The sequence below is a fragment of the Juglans microcarpa x Juglans regia genome, chromosome 1D (genome assembly GCF_004785595.1).
Source record: "Juglans microcarpa x Juglans regia isolate MS1-56 chromosome 1D, Jm3101_v1.0, whole genome shotgun sequence".
Classification (NCBI taxonomy): Eukaryota; Viridiplantae; Streptophyta; class Magnoliopsida; order Fagales; family Juglandaceae; genus Juglans; species Juglans microcarpa x Juglans regia.
The window spans coordinates 14,368,001-14,391,205 of NC_054594.1; the positions used below are offsets into that span (position 1 = coordinate 14,368,001).

Sequence of the window (23,205 nt, forward strand, 5' to 3'; positions counted from 1 at the left end):
ATTGATATAAAAATAATAATAATAATAAAAAAAAAAAAAATTGTCGTCTAGAATAAAAACAGATACACGCTTCTTTTTATCATCTTTTTACAAATTCAATTTTAAAGGGAGGATATTTTTAAAAAATAATAATATTTTTATAACTATTTTATAAAAATATCTTTAATTTAAAATAAGATTGATTTTATAATTTAGTTATAAAAAATGGACGTCTTATCATTATCTTTGCTAACGCCACTATATATCAACACTACTTCTTAAAATGAAATGAGAAGAGAATGGGAGAATAGGAGGGTTATAAAACACAACTTGCACATTTAAAAAATATCAATATCGTGCAAGTTTTCATTCATGAAAATTAGTATATTTAGAATCCAGACGGTTTTTTTTTTCCTCTGGTTTAGAGCCCAGAAAATCAGATTCATCCGAGCGAGTGCCTAGGTTTTACTCAGGTGTGTATCCAAATTTCGTATCCACTCCTATTTGGATGCGAGTACGAATAAATAATGCGAGTATCACATTTAAAAAAAAAATTGTCAGATAAATGAAACAATGTCGTTTTGATATTCAAAACTATGCTATTTTATGTTTGTAGCAGTCGTTTTTAAAATGATTATAACTGATTTTTAAAATTGAGTTATAACTGGATTAACTCGAGCAAATACTCAGACATAATTATAAACTCATACGCAAATCTGGGTATAACTCGGTACCCAAATCTACATCGGGTTTACACCCCTGGTAAAAATCCTAGGACCCTTTATATCAAGTAGAACATATGCGTCATAACCTTCTTCTATGATCACCTGCAAAATTAAAGAAAATGAAGAAATATGAACGTTATAGTTTCTGTAGATAACTCTCTGAAACCCAAGTCAAAAAAGATGTTTCTATCTTAGAGTAAGAAGACAAAAGTTATGAATTGGCCATACCTATTTGCATTGATGCTTTTACGATCTTCAAAGATTAATTTAGGGATGCATGAGATACGAGTCTCGGGTCTACCATATCATATTGTATTGAAAATACGGTGAAGGTGAATTGAGAATTACCGTATCATACTATAAATGCGGTGAAGGCAAATTTTCGAACTGCCACATCATATTGAATTGAATGTACTCACACCCGGTCAGAGGGCCGGTAATGTGTTGTGATAACTAGAAGAGAGCCCACAGTGCTTAGGGGAGCCGTGAGGTATCCACCCACATTATTATATTGAAAAAGTTACTAGAGATTAATAAGAAATGATACTTTGTTATATGGCTATATTGTTACTTTGTCACATGGTTACAAGTTCAATATTTTTGAAAATGAATCTAGATGGGAGAAAAATGTGTTTTGTCAAAATTCATATTCATGCTCATACATCATGTTCATGGTTTACCTTACACATGCTTATATTATTTGTGTATGTTTTTTGTTTAACTTGTTGAGATTTCTTAGAATCTTACTGTGGTAGTTTCCACTAACATTCCCTTTGAAATGGTAGAAGTTGTGACAGATCTAGAAGATTACAATGGAGAACGCAAGCACTAGGATCCCCCAATAGTTAAGGAGGCCTGAAGCGTCCCGAGCGTCCTACGGACCCTTCATTAATAGAGTGGCTCGAATCAGCCAAGCAATTTATTTGTTAGACTTTAGAACTTTTTGTTGATATCAAGAAAATTATGAAGAAGAATGATTTTTAGACTGTAGTGACATTAATACACTTTAATGGTTTTCTTTTTGAATAACAGGTCTAGGTTTAAACCCCTTTGCTTTTTATTGGAAGGTTTTTGAACTAATTTACTTTGGTATTATTAGTACTTTATTTGGTACCATATTGAATTGCTCAAATATTTGACTAGTTTGAATTTTTTCGTTGGGATTATTGTATACTGCTAGAAATATCCTAGGTACATTGCATGTTAACTGTCATGAATGAGGGATATGTGACCTTGTGTTACATGTCACGAGGCTTTAGGTTCCGTCAAATCCCAAGCGGGTCTGGGGGCATCACATATTGATTTTTCTACATTTTTTGGCACATCCATTGCGGTTCCTCGCCAACTCTTTTCTCACTTGACTCCTTCTTCGCCCGACTCTTTCCTCAACCAACTCTTTCTTTGTCCGATTCTTTTATTTCCCAACTTTTGCATGGTTTTAACCAGAAAACACACTCACTCAAACACAATGCTATACCCATATATCTCCACTCTTACAAACAACCCTCACATTGCCTTTCCCTACTTCACTCCTCTCTCTCAAGCCTCTAGCCTGGGATCTTAAAGTTTGCCTAAGGGTCAATATGTGAGGGGAAATAATAACACGAATCTGAAAGGACTAGAGAAAACTTACCTCGGTGGTGCGTGCGAATGTGGGGGTGAAGGTGTGGTGGCTGGGGTGCTCACACAACATGGATGATTGTTGAGAGTCACAATGGCTCAAGTGCAATCTGTGAATGTCGGGAAAGCGTCCGTCTGTGCATTGGTGGTTTTCAACCCTTGTTTCGTAGCCTAGCTTGAAGGGTGGTGATGTAAGGGGATGTTCGGTGGCACTGAAGAGATTTGACAATAGTTAAAGTCTCACTTCCACAGTGGTTTGTGGGGAAATGAGAGAAAACAAGACGTGATCCGTGTGTTACGTATGTGTGGTGTGTATTACTGCGACGCAAAAGGCTTATCGATGGTCCTTGGGCGACGTATGGATAAGATCTAGCAACGCTCGAAAATAAGGAGATTTGTTGTGAATGATACATGGTTGAAACAATGCAAACTCTCAGTAAACCTTGGAGCATTGCTCACTCATCTCACGTGGTTGATTCGACCTGTAATTCTCATTTGATGCAATGGTTCCAAGTGATGCACAACAGCGAGAAGAAGAAGATGATGAGAAGAGAAGTTGTTGGAAAGTATTGAAATAATAAAAAAGGAAGAGGAATATATATATATATATATATATATATAAAAAGGAAGAGGAATATATATATATATATATAGCGATCGATCGACTAGATGTGTGGGTGTTACACCTTCTGTGCATTATGTTCAACGTAATTCCTCCAGCAACTAGGTTGGACAAGTTGTCTGAGATAGGTCATGCTTGAGTCACGAATTAGGATCACTCAAGGTCATGGTTTGGGCCATCCAAAAGGTCTTGGGTCCTAAGCCATACTATAAGCTAATGCCCTCCCTAACCCCATTCTAAGTTCTAGAGATTTATGCACTAAAATTCTCTAAGGATCCAAACTCTAGGCCTCTTCAACTATCCTCAATAAAATAATTGAGTTCTAGTGAAGGCGGATGGATGTGGTTCGTTCATGGGTGCTACTATAATAGAGGCCACATTTTTAGAGCTGCCATTGACATAAACATTGAGCAGGTTACTCATGAGTCACTCGTGAGATTTGAAGTTAGATTTAGAGGTGATGGAAGACCTAATTGTAATTATTTGGTTCTATAGTATATTTATAGGTGGTGGTTGAGTACACTCGATGGTTAAATTTTGAAATTATTCAAATAGTTTCTACTTTGTCAACAAATATCATGTCCTCTTTATTTTCCTTTCATCTTTATTTTGATATTTGTTTGTTTGTGATTACTCGGTAATATTTATTTTAGATTAATTTTAAATTCCACTGTGTTAAAAGATAAAACACCTACTCACCTCCTTTAGCTATAAAGGGAAAACATACTATGTGCGATTTATCAATCTACAACTTGTTAATACTCTGTCTTGTATTCTTGATCCAAATTTATTTTACATCTCAACAAACATATCTAAAAATAAAGCTAGATCTTAATGTATTTAAGGCAAGGACGGCCAATGTTTGCAATAAAGGTAACCTAGGAAATAGCGGAGAAGTGACATTTAATTCCTACCATTGGCACGATGAGAATTGATGGAGTAATTGGAAGGGGTATTTTTCCCCCAAGGGCCCGACCCCCACCTGAGAATTCTCAAGGCCCGAGTTCTAAATGAGCCCAACTTGACCCCGTCTCTTGTGAGGGAGAATTGGGCCGATGTAGGAGAGGGTAGGGCCCCTGCTCGAATCACGTCAGACGAACGGTAATTGAATTAAATGCACTGGCAATGTGTGCGGGTAGAAATCCCGGTAGAAGATTCAGTTGTCGACAAGGGGGCAGCTCTATTAAATGCGATTACCTAGCAGATTGGGAGAATGGGACCCAAGGAGGGAAGTTGGAAACAGGAAGGGAGAACGGAGATTCTGCAACTTCAAAAAACCTTAAGTTTATTATGTTTAATGTATGATATATTGCATATTGAGCATTCGACTCATTTTTGTATGTTTTTATATTTTAACCTTTCCAGGTAAGGATTTTTATGAGGATGGAGTTGTAGGACAGGATTTGGCCTAGGGAGGCGAGGTAGAAGACTAGATAGTTTATGTTATGCTAGCTTTATGATTTTCAATTTAATAAGTTATTTTGATAAGCACATGAGACTTTATTGATTTTAAATAAGTGCTTCCGTAGACTCTCTTTTGGATTTTAAGTATTTAATAAAAATTGACTTTATTTATTTATACAATCTTTCGTATATGATGCTTTATTAAGAAGAAAAGTTTTTAAGTCCAACTTTAGTAGCACAACGGTTCTCCAAAAATTCTAAAGATTATTTTATTGGGAGCGGGATGTAATAGCATGGGTCCCTTGTTCCCAAAGAATCCCGGATATCAATAGGCTAGGAATCGTTCATACATACATCCCCTGTATTCAGCCCATGGGTAGTTAACTTGTTGTATCTGCATTTGTTGTTGGAAATACTCTTGATGTTGCTGTTAATGTACTTAAGTGACATTATGGATTTACCCATAGCCATAAAGCTCTGATACCAAGTTGTGATGCCCTCAACCCTCGGTAGTTCTGTAGTGAGGAACCTTGATGTGCCGGATGCTAGCCGGTTTGCTATATCTCATAAATTCACGTGAAGGTTGTGTGCTCGTATGCTAAGCACATGTGTGTAGCAGGAAATCGAAGCGAAAATAATAAAGGGAATTAGTCAGAGACTAATGTAATAGTACCAGAGAAATGTACAAGTACTTTTTTATTAATACTAATGTCCATATATCACTATCTCTTTGTCCCAAATATAATTACACACCATTACCAGTTCATCATTTACATTAAAACATATTGAACCGTAAACTGTTCATTGCCTAATTATAACAAGCATTTTAAAAGTGTACAAAAAGTAAACTATATGGTGACAGACTACTATGTCTAATCTTCAGGCTGGGTGGGTCTTTCTTCCTCGGAGTTGTTCTCCTGATTTACATTTGTAGTAAGTTCAACGGTTTTGGAGAACAAAACCATAGTAGGACTACCATGATGAGATTTCAATGAAACCTTAGTAGGTTAGAACTAATAACAATACTAATAACCCACTAAGAAAACATACATATATTGGAAAGTTTTCATCATAATACTACATATGGGGAATCATTCCACCCATTCGACATGAGGAATCTCTTTACCTGGCCAACAAGTAACGTACATTCACCAACACTCAATGGGAATCACTCCACCCGTTCGACTCGGGGAATCCCTTTACCCATCAACACATGAAATATATCCACTGAATCTCAACAATTCCACCTGATCAATAGGGTGGAATCTCTCTACCAGAATTATCACGTGAAACCATACGAAAACTCCACACTCCGATCATCATAGGGAATCCCTCTGCCCATATGAAACTTGTGCTAACTCTCCGAGCGAGAATGGTATGAGGAACTCTCAACACGATCCTATGGGTACAAAGCACGTTGAAAGCATGTCAATTTAAATCACATCATCTTAAAATCACATGATTAAATAGAAAAGAAGGAAAAGACTATTGAGGTCCTTTATGATCTCTAAAGTGAGATGTTGTTCATTATCTTTTCTATAGTAGGATTGTCAGTTATGGTCCTAATGATCTTCTAACCTCTGTCTTACTTGAATGAGAGACCTTCAATCTCAGTCATCCATTTGTCATCTGGATTTGAAGAATGGTTGAGACCGAATGACTGATGGGAAAATCCGTGCATGTCTCTGCAGCTTATCTTGGTTCTAATCCCACGATCTTCCTTCTTATGAGAGTCTCTTGAGGTCAGTTGATATGGTTTGCAGGTTCATATTTCCTCTTTCCCAGGCGTTCTCCAAATATGACATCTCTGATGGAGTATGGGCCTTGGGTATGATTCCTGCTACCCTCTTAGTACCTCCGCGTTATCTCGAAGAGCTCCCAACTCTGCATCGGACTTGTCCTTGCCCTTTGCTTGTCTTTTATATAGTCAACACATCCATTGTTTGCCTGGTGCAGGATTAACTTTCCCTCGTCGGCCTATGTTGCCTTTTATCTGCCAGTCTCTCTAGAACATGATGCTCGCCTTAGTACTTTTCCAGCTGTGCTTTGGTTGCCCGACTGCATCCTTTCAACCAGCATTTTGACTGAACAAGGGAGTTCCTTGCCTCATTTTGGCACAACTCTAACATATCGAATAGGTGATTATGGACATGCTAGTTGTTGTCTAGATTTGTGAGGTAAGTAATTTGATCATGTCCTTCATTATCATGAATGTTTTTTAGGTTATGTAAGCAATATAAACATGCCATTGGGACACGAATATTTTATAAAGTTATGTGAGCAATTACGATCATGTCTTTCAACTTGTAAATTTTGAAAAGTAATCGTGAACACGTTTTATAAACAAAAATCTCATTGCTCATGTCATGGTTTTTAAAGCATTATTATATGTAAACCTATTCATTGATAGCCCCTTTTTATATTTTATGTTATTTTGCATTGTAAATACATCATAATATGACGTATCATGATTTTATGTGAATTCCATGCATCATTATAAAATATGATAAGACAAGATATGACAAGAAATCATGAAAGTATGATTGTTACGATATGTAATGGTCTATGTTATGATCTGTATAATGGTACCATGAGGTAAGGGCATATTGCATTGTCAAGATAAGCACATTGGTAGTGTACCCAATATTTTCATTCTCATAAATTCCTAACATGTGACTAAGGGTGAAATTAGGATCGTCAAGATCACTAACCCTATCTCACAAGGTCAACAATGGGTAGCGGCCAATAACAAAAGTGAAAGAAAAGTTAAAGCTTTATGCACAGTCTAGGTCACATGTCTAATTTTGTATTTATGAGTATGCATGTTTTTAAATAAAATTTCTGCTTATATTATGTTATTGTATGATGTACTGTTTATTGAATATTCAACTCATTATTGTATGTTTTAAATGTTTTAACCACCTAAGGTTATGATCAATATGAGAATGATGCTGCACGATGGACTTGTGTCAGGGAGTCGAGGTAGAGACCTAAATTGGCCTAGATCGTTATGGAGGTTTTGTTATTTATGCTTCCATTTATTAAGAAGTTATTTTTGTAAAGTACAAGACTTTAAACTATTTTGATAAATGCTTCCACAAATTTGCTTTTAAAAAAATAATTTATTTTATTTTATGTATGGAGTATTTTATATCGGGCTTCTAAGTAATTTTTTTGAAAAATTGTAACATTTCATGTCCCCACAAACAATAAAAGCACTTGCCCAAGTCCACATGATTCCATAAAGTCACATCAGTTTATGAGTTTATTTTGTATAATTTTTTTGTGTGTAACAGTTCTCAACCAAAAAACTTGCTGGTGGAAGTCAAAACTTTTGTCCAATGGAGGATGGCTAGTTTTGGTGACATATGTATTTTCAAGCATGCACCCTTCATATGTTATCTATCCTTAATTATTCAAGTTTCAAAAGATGTGGGAAGATCTTTTCTGATTTCTTTTGGGGTGATAAGGTAGGTAAAGCTAAAAAAAAAAATGTAGTTTTCTTGCAAAAATAAAAAGCTTGTAAGCATATGGAGAACGGTGAAAAGGGTCTAAGGATTTTGCTATATAACAGAACTGATTTTGTAGATAAAGAGTTCATTATGAGACGTGTTGCCCAAAAAGCCTTCATTGACCAAGTAGGTACCTTGGATGTCGCTGTGTTCGGACAGGTATACTTTCATACCTTGCAGAAAAAATAAATGTATCAAACATAAGCCTTATTTGAAGCTTAACATTGATAGTTGTTCATATGGAAATCCTTTTGTGTTGAAGTTGAATTTGCTTCTTTGTTTATTTTAGGATGGCTGACTGAAGGTTATATGGAGAAGTGGGAATATAGTCGGGTTGAAGTGAGGATCTTTCTGCTAAGTTTAAAGCAAGTATACAAAGGAGTGAAGATAGCAAGTTTTCTTGCAAATGACGAAGCTAAAGTGGGACAAGAGTGTATAAGGATATATTTCAGCTTCCTTAAGGAGATTAAATGTATGCGTTAGCTTTGGACAAGGCAGGCTATCTCGTGCTGAATTGCAAGTAGTTTCTTTTGTGTAGTTTTGTTATTGGTGGAAATGAGCAAAATTCAAGCGAGTAGAGAAGTAATCAAACCTTATTCATTTAATTTTACTCAATTACAAGCAAAGTTTGAACTTTTAGCAATTTACATTTCATGTTAACAAATTTATTTATTATTCATAAGTGAGGATTCAATAAAATTAGAATATGATTATCTTTTTGTTAAAATATATATAAAGGCACCAACACATGCATGCAGCAAAAATGTAAAATTAATGCAAATTTATTTTGGAATGAGTATTCTAGCCAACCCACACTCAAACCATAAACCAATCTAGGTTCGGCTGATGGTGGTCTCGATTAGGGATGTAAAAATCTTGACTCCAGCCAAGATTCGATCCAAAAACATTCTGAATCAGGACCCATCCCATGCTTCAAAGCTCTAACCCAGACAAATCCACAGATAATCACCACCTGTCTGTGCAGGTGGTAACCCAACCAACAGAGAGAGAGAGAGAGAGAGAGAGAGAGAGAGAGATCATTTGCGATTATGAATTCCAACCAACAACAAAACTTCATACAAAAGTCATAGCATCTACTATACATGTGATCAGAGAAGGGGCCAAAAATAGAAAAATTAACAAAAAAAAATTGCAGAAAAGCCCTATTCTACATTATTGAACTGCTAATCTTTGGAGATGATCCAAGAAGACCTCAAAGCTAACATCATCGGTGAATATAACATCCCCTCCCGGAAGGGGAGCATCGGAGTTATATGTAGCTGAAGGATTCAATTTTGCTAAAAGAAAACGAGCCTGCAAAATCACGTCATGATTACATTAAGTCACACGAAAAGGACAAATCCCTTTGACCAAAATAAAAGTTCTCTAAATTTCCACATTGTTCGCTAAAAGAAAACAGTAAGCCAAAAGAAGCAGCCCTATACATTTTAAAAATTAATTACTAGATTCTTCTTCTAGATTTAAGGTGCAAACATGAATCGATTACAACTTATCAACAAGGTCATGAGGGTCAACCTAGCAAGGACATCTTTAACAAGGAGGAAATGAGACAGAATGCTGACTTCCTACAAGTCCAAGACCCATCTTTATTGAACACCTTTGTGTAGTCAAGAAATTAAGAGTATTAACCTGGGAGCCATGCTGATCACAAATGACCAGGCGAGGTACTGGAAACCTTTCTTTAACTATGGCATCTGCCTCATTGCGTGGAGCTTGCAGCAACTGAGCAAATGCCTGCAAGCACACAGATTTTGAATGTGATCAAGCCATTAAAACCAGATACAAGAGAAATTACTTTTCAAAACTTTTTTTTTTTTTTATGTCGGGAAACTTCTCCAAGGTAGGGCCCTTCGGACCCACCCATGCAAAGTAAAGCCCGGTTCTGTGCACCGCACCCTCGAAAATTTCCCTACACGGAATTGGTTAAATCGCTAGCTTTTCATCAGGGGGTGTGGCCCCAAAGGATTGTGTGCATCCATCAGGTGTTGAACCTTGAACCTTGAAGGGAGTGATACCCCAAGACTAAGACCTTCACCACTTGGGCCAACCCCTTGGGGTTTACTTTTTTAACTTGATGCAGATATACATGAAAAAGACTATCATGTTCAGGGCCTTGGCAAAATCTGATTGGGACGAGAGCATATTTCACAACATGAATCCAGGTAAGCCAACACAAACTATAATGCACATACCAGGACAAAAGATATTATGATTAGCTATAATGTCCAAATGCATGAGTTTCAGTCTGCAGACAAAAACAATTGGGCACACCACCCCAACCAACCTTGGTCAGTTTCAAGGAAGCCGCTTAGATTTTAGAGGCCACTTAATCTATATTTGTTCCCAACAGCCACACAGAATGACCAAGATCCCCAATTTCTCTCTCTTTTCAGAAACACTCACTCTCTGCAGTCAGATTTGACAAGCCTTTTGCCAGTTGCACTGTCAACCATGTGCCCAACAACACATCCTTTATTAAATTCTTCAATAATTTCACTAACATGTTGTGACGCAAAGATGTAAAAAAATGGGGCCTTTAGCCAAAGCTCGGCATTAATTTTGCTTTTGATGCTGAAATTACTAGAGTGGCAACTAGGTCACCTTCTCCATCAGCAATCCATTATATGGAAGAAATGCTAGCTTCAACAAAGCAAATTTTGAAGCTGATGTGATGGAGAACAATGAGAAATGGACAACAATGGCAATGGCCATCTTGACACTGTCCAGCTGTCGGGGAAGCAGAGTGTTGCTGCTTACCCTCTGCCACAAAACCGTCAACCAACATGCAGAAACAACAAGGTTGAAGCAGCTCAGTAATGGGACATAATTTCGAGGGATGGTCGATAATTCCAAAATCGATGACCTTGGTTCCCAAAAGATGACCAACACCAAACTGTGAACACCCGTAAATGAAATATTATAAGTTTGTAATTAATATGCAAGCCACCATGCCACAAACTGGCCAATTATGTCTAAAAATATACATGTGACTACTTCTGTGTGCAAGTAATGTACATAGGGCTCTAAATAAATAAGGCTACTCGACAAGCCGCTCGAGATCGGCATGCTTAAACTCAATTCTAACTCAATCAGTTTATTAAAATGAGTCGTTAATGAACACAAAATTATGATCAATTATTAAACTATATGCTCGTATAAAACTCGGCTTGATTCATATAAACTCGAATAACTTCATATTTATTATTTTTTATAGTATTATCTCTCTATATATAATGAAAATATTTTTAATATTTAAAGAGACTAAAGGAAATCTTTTTTTGATAGGTAATATTAGAGGAAATCGTGTTTCTTATACTAAAGATGTTACTTGAATCCTTATAAATAATATATTTATATATAAACTTAATAAAGATATTAACAGAAACTCAAAATTTGTTTGTTGAAATTTTTAAATAAAGTTATAAAATACAATATAAATAATCCATTTTATCAAAATGAAGCAGCTTATGAACAAAGTCAAACTCGCTCGAATATTAAATGAACTGTTCGTGAACATAAAATCCAACTCAAAAAAGAGCTCAAGCTTGACTCGTGTTTGAATAAAGCTCTTAACCACCCACTACTCGGTTGAACTCAACTCGTATACACCCCTCAATGTATATATGTCATGGACACCGTACAAATGTGGCACCAAGCTTCTAGTATTACCATGGCATTGTGTTTAACTTCACATCAAACATAAACTTGAATGTTTCGGAATAGAAGAAAAACTGTTAAACTAGAAAACAATATACATACATACATATATATATTTATTATATATATTCAAGCATGTGCATGTATTTTTATATTAGCTCCGGGAGACAAAGTGCTAGTAGCTTTTCCTGAAGTTTTCCTCTTTCTTTTCGTCCCAGGAATGGTGGAAAATTCCCAAAACTGATGACCTCAGTACCCAAAAGATGATCAACACCAAACCATAAATGCCCCTAAATGATTACCTCAGTTCCCAAAAGATGATGGTGCCAATATATGTGTGTGTATGTTATTTAATAATATATATTAGCTCCTAGACACAAAAGTGCAAGTAGCTTTTCCCGAATTTTTCATCTTTCTTTTCATCCCCAACTTGGACAGATGAAATTTGTTGATCATAATTTGGGTGATCTTCAATGCCTTGTTGGAGAACCTGCTGTTAACTGGGACCAAGAACCTATGACTGAATTTGCTTATACTATCTGTTAATGGCATAAAGGTCACAGCCCCTTTGAGAGTGTGACTGGTTTCATTCTCAGGATGCCAATCAATTTGGTTCCTCTACCTATTCAGATCCATCCTAGCACTGAGGCTGTTGATTTTTCTAAACATTTTAGTAAGTTACATGATGATGTGTGCGAAAGATTGATATGAGCAACAAGAGCTACAAAGGAATATGCTGGTTTTCATATAACAATTGTTGAATTCATGGAAGGAGGCATGGTCATGGTCCTTTTTTGTCATTATTAGGCCTGAAAGATATCCAAAAGGCGTGAAACAAGAAGCTTCATTCAAAGAGTGCAGGCCCTTGGAAGAATATAAAGAAGATCAGTACCAATATTATGTTCTTGACTTTCTGGAAGATAATTGTTGCTGAACTCCCACCAGCCCCATTTGAAAGATCTTATTGATTGCCAACTCATGACTGCTAAAGAAGATAGGTATCAAAGGTCTCATAAAATCGAAGGGCATTCACTTCAGGCTTGAGAATGGATCACTGATAATGAGCTCCAATGCCTCGTTGACCTCTATGAACAATTCCATGCATTTATCTTGCTATGGTCGAGTTTTCTTAAGCCAGGGAAAGATGGAGACATGTGGCAATAGCCCTATAAAGTCTATAAAAGATGTGAAATAGAATCTTCGAAGCCCCAAATTTTAGTTTGGCATATGTTAGATAATGTGAAGCCTACTTGGAAGTTTGCCTGGTATGATTTAAGTTTAACTCACTTTTCTTTATGAGTTTCACCAGTTATTTTGCTTAGACATAGGCTTCGTAGTTAAACCCAAGGAGTCTTAAGTCTTATGATTCTGATTAATGAAGGTAAGGAGGTTTAGGTTTATGCTGAGCACAAGACTTTGGTTTTTCAACGAGTGCTACTATGATTTTTATTAATGAAGGTTTTGAACTGTTTCCTAACCCTTTGGTAAGGGGGGTTCTACAAAAGAACAGCCACCTTATCCCTGAGCTTTCTTCTTTACTTCATCTGCAAATCTAGCCTTCCCTTCCACAATTAGAAATCCTATCTTCCCTGATACTTTCCACCAGTAGCTATCCTAAAACACTACTAAACCAGATGTTGCAGAAAATCTTGCAACCCTGATTTCTTTTCCCAGCCCTTCTACCCTAATAAAACATAGACAATAATGCTTGTGCTGCTGTCCTATATATATAAACAACTACCTGATGTTCAGGTTGATCATGGTATCCAGCTTTTCGCCACTGAGCAATTGTTGCACCATGAAAAATGACGATAGTGAAATATGAGTCCAAAAGCAGGATCCTGTCAGCTGCAATGGTGGCCACATCAAGAAGGACTGGCTCTGGGCCTGAATGAAATGAGTAAGAAATCAATGAAGGCTGAATCATCACAACTGAATTGGAAACATTCTCTCGGTTCAGTATCATTCTGAAGTACGCTGTCTCATCTGGACTGTTGTTAAAAACCTGTAACAAACAGAAGTTACAAGAGTCGTATGACAAGATCGTAGTGATAATTATGTTACAACAACAATTTAAGGATGCTAGATAAGATGATAGACAAATAGACTACCATATACCTGAACAAACTGAGAACGTCGCAAATGAAACATGAACTGAGGGAATATTGAAAGTCTTGGAGACAAGCTGAAAGTGGATGGACTGTCCTTCTGGTAATCTCCAAGCCGAGAACATAGATGTATCAATGACTTGTCCAACCATCTTATAGGATCAAACTCAGCCTGAATACCAATTACATCATGTCATTAAATAGCCCATTAGTTGTGACCACACAAACTTAAGTCATGAGATGTGCTGAACAAACTAAGGATTGCAACACTGGGTCAAATCTAAACTTCAAGGTGACCATTAGTCTAGTTTATGGAGTCTTTTTACAAGTCCAGCAATCTGACTTGTAAGAAATGAGATTTTCAATAATCATCTTCAATTTGGCCATTAAATATTCTTCAATTTGTCTTAAAAATAATTCAGTTTGTGTGTGGGATTCTCTCCAAATTTGCTTCCTTTCTTTTTGTTTTTTTTTTGCACTGGGGGGGGGGGGGGGTGTTTATGGTATTAAGGTATGCATTTGATCAGTTTACAAATTGAGAATATTAAGATTGGGCAAAAGAAATACTTGGATTGCTGATAATTTAACGGAATAAAGCAAGATCTTGCAAGAAGTAATTGGTGCCCCAATCACACGAGAATCATTCTGGATTCAAAATTAGGAATTATTTAATGTTAAAGTAGAAACTTCACATATTTTATGCTATCATTATAATATAGAATAAATGATACCATATTCTTATAATTTTAGGTTAACCATCTCAAATTCAATGTATAAAAAGCCACATAGAAGATGGTCATTACCTCAGTTTCCATTTTAAAAGAGACTAGCCGTGCCATGACTACTGCAGCTGCTTCTTGGTCAAATCCAGCGGTCAAGTCCTACATATAGAGTAGAACCATATGCTTTAAACCCAAAAGAACAAGCAAAGGTATTCCCCAAAAAATAACTATATGCTTAAACCCTTGACCCATGTAATGCACCCACATCACACGGATTAGGTAAATCATCGCCTTTCCACCGACTGGACATGGCCACTAGAAATTATTGCACCCAAGTCTCACTCATGGTTCTCATGGGCACGGGGGACGAGAGAGGGGGGGGGGGGGGGGGAGTATGCCATTGTGTGTTGTGGATGATTTGAGGTCCTAATTTGCTTGCTTTAGCTTAGTGATAGCCATGGGTAAGAACCCCTAGGGTTGACTCAAGTGGTAAGAACCTTGGTCTTGTAATGGAAAAAGAATAATCATTGGCTAATTGGCACAACCTTCTATCAGGCAGATTTGAATTAAAAAAATATATTACTTAATAAATAGAAAACAGATACAAATGAGTGCATAAAACCAAATAAAATATATATTTTTAAGTGTTCACTCCTAAGAACCGAAATTTCAAACCCCTAGGGGTTGACTCAAGCAGTAAAGGCCTTGGGTTTGAGGGTATGCTCCCCCAAAGTTTAAGGTTCAAAACCCCTTAAGTGCAAACAATCTCTAGGGGCCATCGGACTAGGAGATTTTCCTCTTGAATTACCAGAGGTGCACTTGCAGCTGAGGGCCTGTGCTCCATCGGGATTAGTCGGGACGCTATTCTCGGACACCCGGTGCCAATAAAAAAAAAAGAACCAAAATTTCAGACAGTGCAATATGATCAATGCCTAATTTTATCTAGGCAACAGGTAACACAGATTATGTCTACGACAACAAAATTGCGGCTTCTTTCTATTGAGATAAAGAAATACACTAAACATCCATACGTGAATCCAATATGTGGTGAAATTATTAACAGCAGATGAAAACTCCTTCAGAAACCATCACTGTCCGCAAAAATATCAATACGAAAAACAAATGGAACAAAGTTAAAAACAAAACAATCAAACAAACAAAACAATCAAACAAACAAACAAACAAGTAAACAAATTGTACCTGTATGCTTCCAGGCCCAGCCACCCATCTTCTTGAAAGAGTCGTAACACGTAGTCTCATTTGACCACTGCAATGCTGATAGCTGCAGCAAAACATTCGTAAGGATTAAGAACATCCCATCCATGCTAGGCACAAAAAGTAATTATTTTATTGAGAGCATAAGCTTAGAGTACATACTAAGTTAAAAATTGGAAGTAAAACTGATTGCTTGTTGATTGAATCGTAGCATCCGGGCTTTCCTTATTTACAATTTCAAAAATAAGACATAAAGATGTAGCTTTGTCAAGGCCACACATCTTCCATGCAGTAGTACTCCCTTGGCCGACGACAGTATCTGAGCACAAAGGACCTTTCTGCAAAAAGTGACCAATAAATAAACATCTGAAATGCAACTCTTGGAAAGAGCAACCACCCCACTGAAAAGCTCTTCGGATTATACCTTTTCAAGAGATGCACAGGGGCCAATAACGCCCTGAACTTTGATATCTTTTGAGCAGTTTATCTCAAATATACCACTGCAAACAATATAAAGTGAAAGATAACAACTAGGACGGCCCTGCGTTCCAAATAATCATATTGAGGAAGACAAAATAATAAACAGCTACCTTCAGCATGACAGCAAGCAAATGCAAATTAATATGATAATATTGCACCCTTCTTCAAATAAATATTGTATTATATTTCACTGGGGTGTCAACATCATATACGATGAAGACTCCAGGAGATACTAATTCCCATCCCTGATACACATTGGTATCATCAATGGAAGATTGAAATCTTCAGCCCGCTACATACTTATTACAAGATCAAAAATATTCAGACAACATATCAAGTCTCAACATGGTCTCACATAATATATTGGTTACACGCTTTTGGCAGTACTAGAGCAAACTGAAGATATAAAAAAATATGCTTTCAACAAATTTCTTCTTGCAGAAAAGGTATGAGAAAAGGAAAAAATCGATGAGAAAATAATTTCAGACTATATAGCACATGCCGATGAAAAACAAATGAGGCGGTCAAAAATACATATGTTCAATACTTTCTTTTTTCTTTTGATAAGTATATGTACAATCTTTCTTTCTTTTTTATGAGTTTTTTTTTTTGGATATGTAATCAAAGTATTTTATTCATAAAAGTAGGCAAATAAGTATACAGGGAGTATACATGAGAAATACCTAACTAGAGTTTACAACTAAGAGTAAAAAGTCATGGACATTTAGGGGTGGTTTGGATTCAAAACTTACTTCAACTCATCTCATCATTACAACTTTCCCAAATTTCCACACAATATAATAAACAATTCAATTTTTTCAAATCCCAAAATAATAATAATATTAAAAAATATATTCTAACAATATTTTATTCTACTATTCACAACTCATCTCAACCCATCTCTGAATCCAAACCACCCCCTAGTCCGTTACAAACAATGGTCCCCACCCATGAGAACAATGTTTTAAAGAAAAAGACTTTAAGCTCCTCCATTGTCTTCTCGCAGTTTTTGAAGCTTCTATCACTTCGTTCCCGCCATATATACCAACACATACAAATAGGGACCATTTTCCAGATTGGTGCGACTTGTGAATTCCCTCGAAGACCTCTCCAGCTAGTTAGAAAATCCACCAATCTAAAAGGCAAGACCCACGATACGCCAAGTCCTGTAAAAAAATAGTCTGACAAGGTATTCGCCATCTCGCAGTGTAGAAACAGATGGTCTACTGATTCACCCTCTTTCTTACACATGTAACACCAGTCCAGCGCCATTATCCGACGTTTCCTTAAGTTATCTATGGTGATAATTTTTCCCAATGCTGCTGTCCAAACGAAAAAGGCGGCTTTGGAAGGAGCTTTCATCTGCCAAATGTTCTTCCATGGAAATGTGTGCATGCCTAGACTCGTTAAAACTCTGTGGAATGATCTGATGGTTAATTTACCTTTCGTGGAAGGGCTCCAAATCACCGATCCATGGTACCCTCGGTCATACGTACAAAATACAGTGCCGCATGAAACTTTGTGATCTCCTCCAACTCCCAGTCTTGAACTGCCTCAATGAAATCGACATTCCATTGAGGGGAGCTACTAGAAAAAAGCAAGTGGTCCGCTATTGCTGCATCCTTCACTCATGCAAGCCCAAATATGGTAGGGAAAGTATCTTGAAGACTTCGTTCACCACACCAGTTGTCATACCAAAATCTGACACGAGCAGTCACCCACAACAATATGTGTATGTCTCCGGAAGAACTCCCAACTTTTCCTTATGTATTTCCATAGATCCACCCCATATGGGCCATGTATCTCATTCGAACACCAACCACCCCCATGCCTCCCCAACAGGTGCATCTATAACAGTCTTCCACAAGGCCCCGCTTTTTTGTTGATACCGCCACAACCATTTACCCAATAGAGCTTGGTTGAACTTCATCAAGTTGGGAATCCCCAGTCCACCCCCGAAAAATTGGAGTACAAACCATTGACCAGTTAACCAAATGGAACTTGAACTCATCCTCCAAACCACTCCACAAAAAGTCACATTGTACCTTCTCAATACAGTTGGCAACCTTTGCTTGTAGCGGGAGCAATGATAAAAAATAGATGGGTAAATTGGGAAGAGTGCTTTTAATTAAGGTGGGCCTACCACCTTTAGACAAATACAACCTCTTCCAAGATGCCAGTCTGTGTTCCACTTTTTCAATCACTACATTCCAAATCTGCTCTAATTTAAAGGAAGCACCCAAAGGTAAGCCAAGATACTTCAGAGGTCGAGAAGATACCTTACATCCCAATAGGGAGGCTAGAGCTGTTGCTTCGGGAATAGTCCCCACCAGTACCAGTTCAAAGTTTGAGATGTTAACTTTCAAACCTGAGACAACTTCGAAGCAGAAAAGTAGAGCCCTCACAGATTGAATATGGTCGAGATTTGCTTCGTAGAAGATGAGAATATCATCCACAAACAATAAATGAGAAACATCAATAGTTACCATTCCACAGCGAAAAACCATAAAGAAACCCACCTTCCACGAGGCCCAAAATCATCTAACTGAGAGCTTCCATGACAAATAAAAAGAGCAAGGGAGAGAGCAGATCCCCCTGTCCCAAGCCACACAAGGAGTCAAAAAAACCCATTAATCACTATAGCATAAAACTATTTCAATAAAGAATACACAAAAAAATTCCGAATTTCCTCCAAGGTGCACTCCTTATCATTAAAACAATGCCCGTTCCTTTCCCACTGAATACACCACATAAGACACAAAGGAACCATCTTCCACACAGCAGCCACTTGAGAACAATTATGTAGTCCATTCCAACATGCAATCAGATCCACAACTCTCAAAGGCATCACCCAAGCTAACCCAACTCTACAAAAAACTCCATCCCACAAAGCCTTTGCCACCTTTTTTTTGGTAAGTACAAAGCCTTTGCCACCTCGCAGTGCAAAAGTAGATGATCCACAGTTTCCCCATGCTTCTTACACATAAAACACCACTCCATAACAATAAAGTCAAGCTTCCTCAAGTTATCGATCGTCAAAATGTTCCCAAGTGATGCTGTCCATATAAAAGAACAACTTTGAAAGGCACATGAGACCTCCAAATACGCTTCCAAGTGAAAGGATGACTATGTTGAACAGTCAACACCTTATAATAAGACCAAACCAAAAACTTCTTATTCGTAGGCTTCCACAACATTCTATCCCTCTCATTACCCCCAATACCAAAGGAATATAAAAAACTAAAACATCATCAAGTTCACAATCCTGTACAGCTCTAATAAAATGAACAACCCACTACGAGGATCCATTAGAATGGTCGATTGAAGTCTAGAGAACCTGGGCTACTTTGCAAGTTAGACATGGAGAAAGCATATGATCATGTCAACTGGAAGTTCCTTCTTTACTTACTTGGAAGATGTGGTTTTGGGGGGAAATTGCAGAAATTGGTAGAATTTTGTATCTCTTCAGCTAGTTTCTCTATCTTGGTAAATGGCTCACCGATGGGTTTCTTCAACTCCTCTCGTGGCCTGAGATAGGGAGATCAGCTTTCTCCTCTACTTTTCTTATTTGTCATTGAAGCCCTCAGCAAGATGATTAAGAGCTTGGTGGATGGTGGGTTACTCCATGGTTTTTCGGTGGGGAATGGCGATCTCAACATTTCTCACTTGTTATTTGCTGATGACACGCTTATCTTTTGTCGTGCACACCTTGGTCAAGTCCAAGACTTGAGGGCGCTACTCCTTTGTTTTGTTGTTGTGTCAGGTTTGAGCATTAACCTCGCAAAGTCGAAAATAGTGCCAGTGGGGACTGCCCCCGATGTGGAGATTTTAGCTACTACCTTGTGATGCAAGATATCTTCACTTCCTATGAAGTATCTTTGCTTATCGTTGGGTGCCTATTTTAAATCTGAAAGGATTTAGAATGATGTAGTCAAAAGGGTAGAGCGCAAATTGGCTGCTTGGAATAGGCTATACTTGTCGAAAGGTGGTAGGCTAACTTTGATTAATAGCATTCTTTTTAATTTATTCACCTATTTTTTGTCTTTGTTCCCGCTTCCCACAAAGGTGGCTAACCGCATTGAGAAACTTCAAAGGGATTTCTTATGGAGTGGATTGGGGGAAGAGTTCAAATTCCACCTGGTTAATTGGTCAACAGTTTGTACCCCAATTTCTGGGGGAGGTTTGGGGATTCGCCACTTGATGAAATTCAATCAAGCTCTTTTGGGTAAGTGGTTGTGGAGGTACCAAAATGAAAGGGAGGCCTTATGGAAATTTGTTATAGATTCTCAGTTTGGGGAAGCTTGGGGAGGATGGTGCTCGAATGAGGTACGAGGCACTTATGGAATGGGTTTGTGGAAAAACATAAGAAGCATTTGGGTGACCTTCCGAGGACATGAACATTTTGTTGTAAGCGATAGTTCGCGTGTCCCTTTTTTGTTTGATATATGGTGTGGTAACCATTGTCTACTAGATACATTCCTTGCCATCTTTGTGTTTGTTAGATTAAAGGAGGCATCGATTGCTGACCTTCTGGTCTTTACAAATGGCACCCCTCAATGGAATATTGACTTTATTAGGGCAGCTCATGATTGGGAGTTAGAGTCTATTACGGAGTTCTTTGCAGCTTTATATTCCGCAAGTATTCCAAGGGGCTCCGGAGACAAGATTCATTGGAATCATTCTAAGAAATGCATCTTCTCTGTCAGTTCTTTTTATCAAAAGCTCACGACTCCGGAATATCTATGTTCCCGTGGAAGAGCATATGGAAGACGAAAGGTCCTTCAAAAGCAGCTTTCTTTGTCTGGACAACATCTTTGGACAAGATTCTCACCACAGATAATTTGAGGAAACGACGGGTTATTGTCCTAGATTGGTGTTTTATGTGTAAGAAGCATGGGGAGTCAATTGATCATCTGCTTTTACACTGTGAGGTGGCCAAGGTTATATAGGATGATTTTTTCTCTAGAGTCGGATTGTCTTAGGTTATGCCTTGTAGATTGGTGGATTTCCTCACAAGCTAGAGAGGACTACACGGAGATTCTCAGGTAGCAGTAATTTGGAGATTGTTACCAATATGCATGTGTTGTTGTATTTGGAGGGAGATAAATGCTAGATGTTTTGATGATCAAGAAAGAACAATGCATGAGCTTAAAGTTTTCTTTTTTAAGTCATTGTTCCTATGGGCGGGGGCTATAGTTTGTAACGAACTTAGTGTCCATGATCTTCTTCTTTCTATTGTAACGCAATTTTACCACTCACTATGGTGTCAGAAACGCAATTTTATTTATTTGAGATAGTTAGAATTGTCAGAATGCGATATGATCTGTGCCATTAGACTTAGAGGAATATTTAGGATTTTATGGCTCAATAAACTCATTTTCAGATCTCGAACGAAAACTTGTTCGAAAACGCGTTTTGTTTATTTCGAGGCACTTCGGGGTTAAATTTTGATAAATGAATTACACAGTTAGGTTAGTGCGTATATTTAGGATTTTACAGCGTAAAGTTTATTTTCACTTTTCCTAGAGTGAATAGTAGCACCTAGTGCAATGTTTTCAAAATCACAATGTAAAATGTCCAAATTAGATTAGAGGAGTTTTATCTAGATACTTGAAGAGGTCGAGAAACCTCTTCAAGGCAAGGCCTTTCGGACCCACCCCTGTAGAGTAAACCCCGGTCTCGTGCACCTCAATTTTGAGATTTGACAAGATCTTAACCACATTAGGTGAATAGTATTGTACACTTGACACCAAGAGGAACCATGAGATAGATTGTGAAGGAAATTAAGGTGTGATATCATGCAACCTAAGCAAAACCCAATTTCATCCAACCATCCAAATTGTGTCAAACCAAAGAAGGTTTCAACCCTAGTGAAATCCTAAATGGTTGGAATCCAATTGAAACTCCAAAAACTTGGTTGAAACCGAAATCCTAAACGGTTTCCCCAAACCCTAAAGTTGGCCTCCAAACCCTATTTGATCTGATTTCTAGTATTGTGCTTAATCACTTGATTAAATCACTTCCATATACTATTGATTCCTCAAATTCATGTTATGACATCATTATCCAACCCTTTAAACCTTAAAAATTTGATTGGGCCAAGAAAAATTGGATTTGGGCTTGATACTGTCTCAAACCCTAACCAAACCCTCTTTAAACCCCAAATAAAACCCACTTGTTTAAAGCCCATTAAGGCCAACGAATTTTGGTCACATTAGCAAAACTTCTCAAGTGTAACACCAAGGTCCGACACGAAACTCGTGTTCGATTGTTTTTTTTTAATATGAATGGAAAGCCACCCGAGTTTTAACGAGTAATTTTTGAGAATAGATTACGGGCCTCAAATTTTGGATTGATGGATTATGGATTTTTTTATTGGGCTTGATTATTTCAGATTATTTTTCTGCGGTAAAAATATTTTTTATGGAGCAAGTGGGTTTTATTTGTGAGTTTTTGGCCGACAAGTTATGGATCGAGTTAGGCTAGTATGGATGCAAGTCAAGGCACAAATATATATTTTTTTTAACGAGCCCTAAAGCCAAACCGGTGAGATCATGCCATGCACGCCACACACCTGTTTTCTCCTCATGCACGTCTTTCTTGCATTGTTCTCCCTTTGTTCCCTCCTAGGGTTTTTCGTTTTTTGTTTTACTATATATATTTTGTGTCACACATTTCACGCACGTTTCTTTATTTTTTTTCATAAGGTTTCAACTATTTGTTTTAGGCATCATCTCATGCACGTAGAACCTCCCTTAACTAGGTTCACTCTTGACGTCAGACTTCAGTTTTCTCCGCATGCACGTTCCTATCCCTACGACATTCAAGGCAACTACTTGCTTTGGAGATATACTTTCACAGCAGTTTTTTTCTACCTTTGAATTCTCTAGGGTTTTTATCGGTTTTTGTTCTATATATTCACCTTCAACACGTCCTCCACACTTTCTCTTCTTCTTCGGTAGAACAACCATCCACCTTTGCCTTCCTACACCACGAAACACGCGCACTGCCTTAGAGTTAGCAACCGCAGCGTTGCATGCGCTCCCACCGTCCAACTTCAGTGCACGTCCTAACACCGCTTGAAGACCAGCACCCGCGCAGCACCCCAACCACTGCCTCAATCGAACCCAGCCCGAAACA

At 37.6% G+C, this 23,205-nt stretch overlaps 1 protein-coding gene across 1 annotated transcript in view; it reads right to left on the minus strand.

Annotated features, from left to right (window-relative positions):
• Nucleotides 1–8,902: 8,902 nt before the first annotated feature.
• Nucleotides 8,903–23,205, minus strand: part of LOC121256343 (protein transport protein SEC23) — a 32,779-nt gene continuing 18,476 nt past the window's right edge. Inside the window, exons 5-12 of the mRNA XM_041157118.1 lie at nt 16,010–16,085; nt 15,748–15,923; nt 15,571–15,652; nt 14,452–14,529; nt 13,659–13,820; nt 13,282–13,545; nt 9,513–9,617; nt 8,903–9,176 (exon numbers count right to left, since the gene is read on the minus strand). Coding sequence (XP_041013052.1) covers nt 9,036–9,176; nt 9,513–9,617; nt 13,282–13,545; nt 13,659–13,820; nt 14,452–14,529; nt 15,571–15,652; nt 15,748–15,923; nt 16,010–16,085 — 1,084 coding nt within the window. The 3' untranslated portion in view covers nt 8,903–9,035. The remainder of the gene's footprint in view (nt 9,177–9,512; nt 9,618–13,281; nt 13,546–13,658; nt 13,821–14,451; nt 14,530–15,570; nt 15,653–15,747; nt 15,924–16,009; nt 16,086–23,205) is intronic.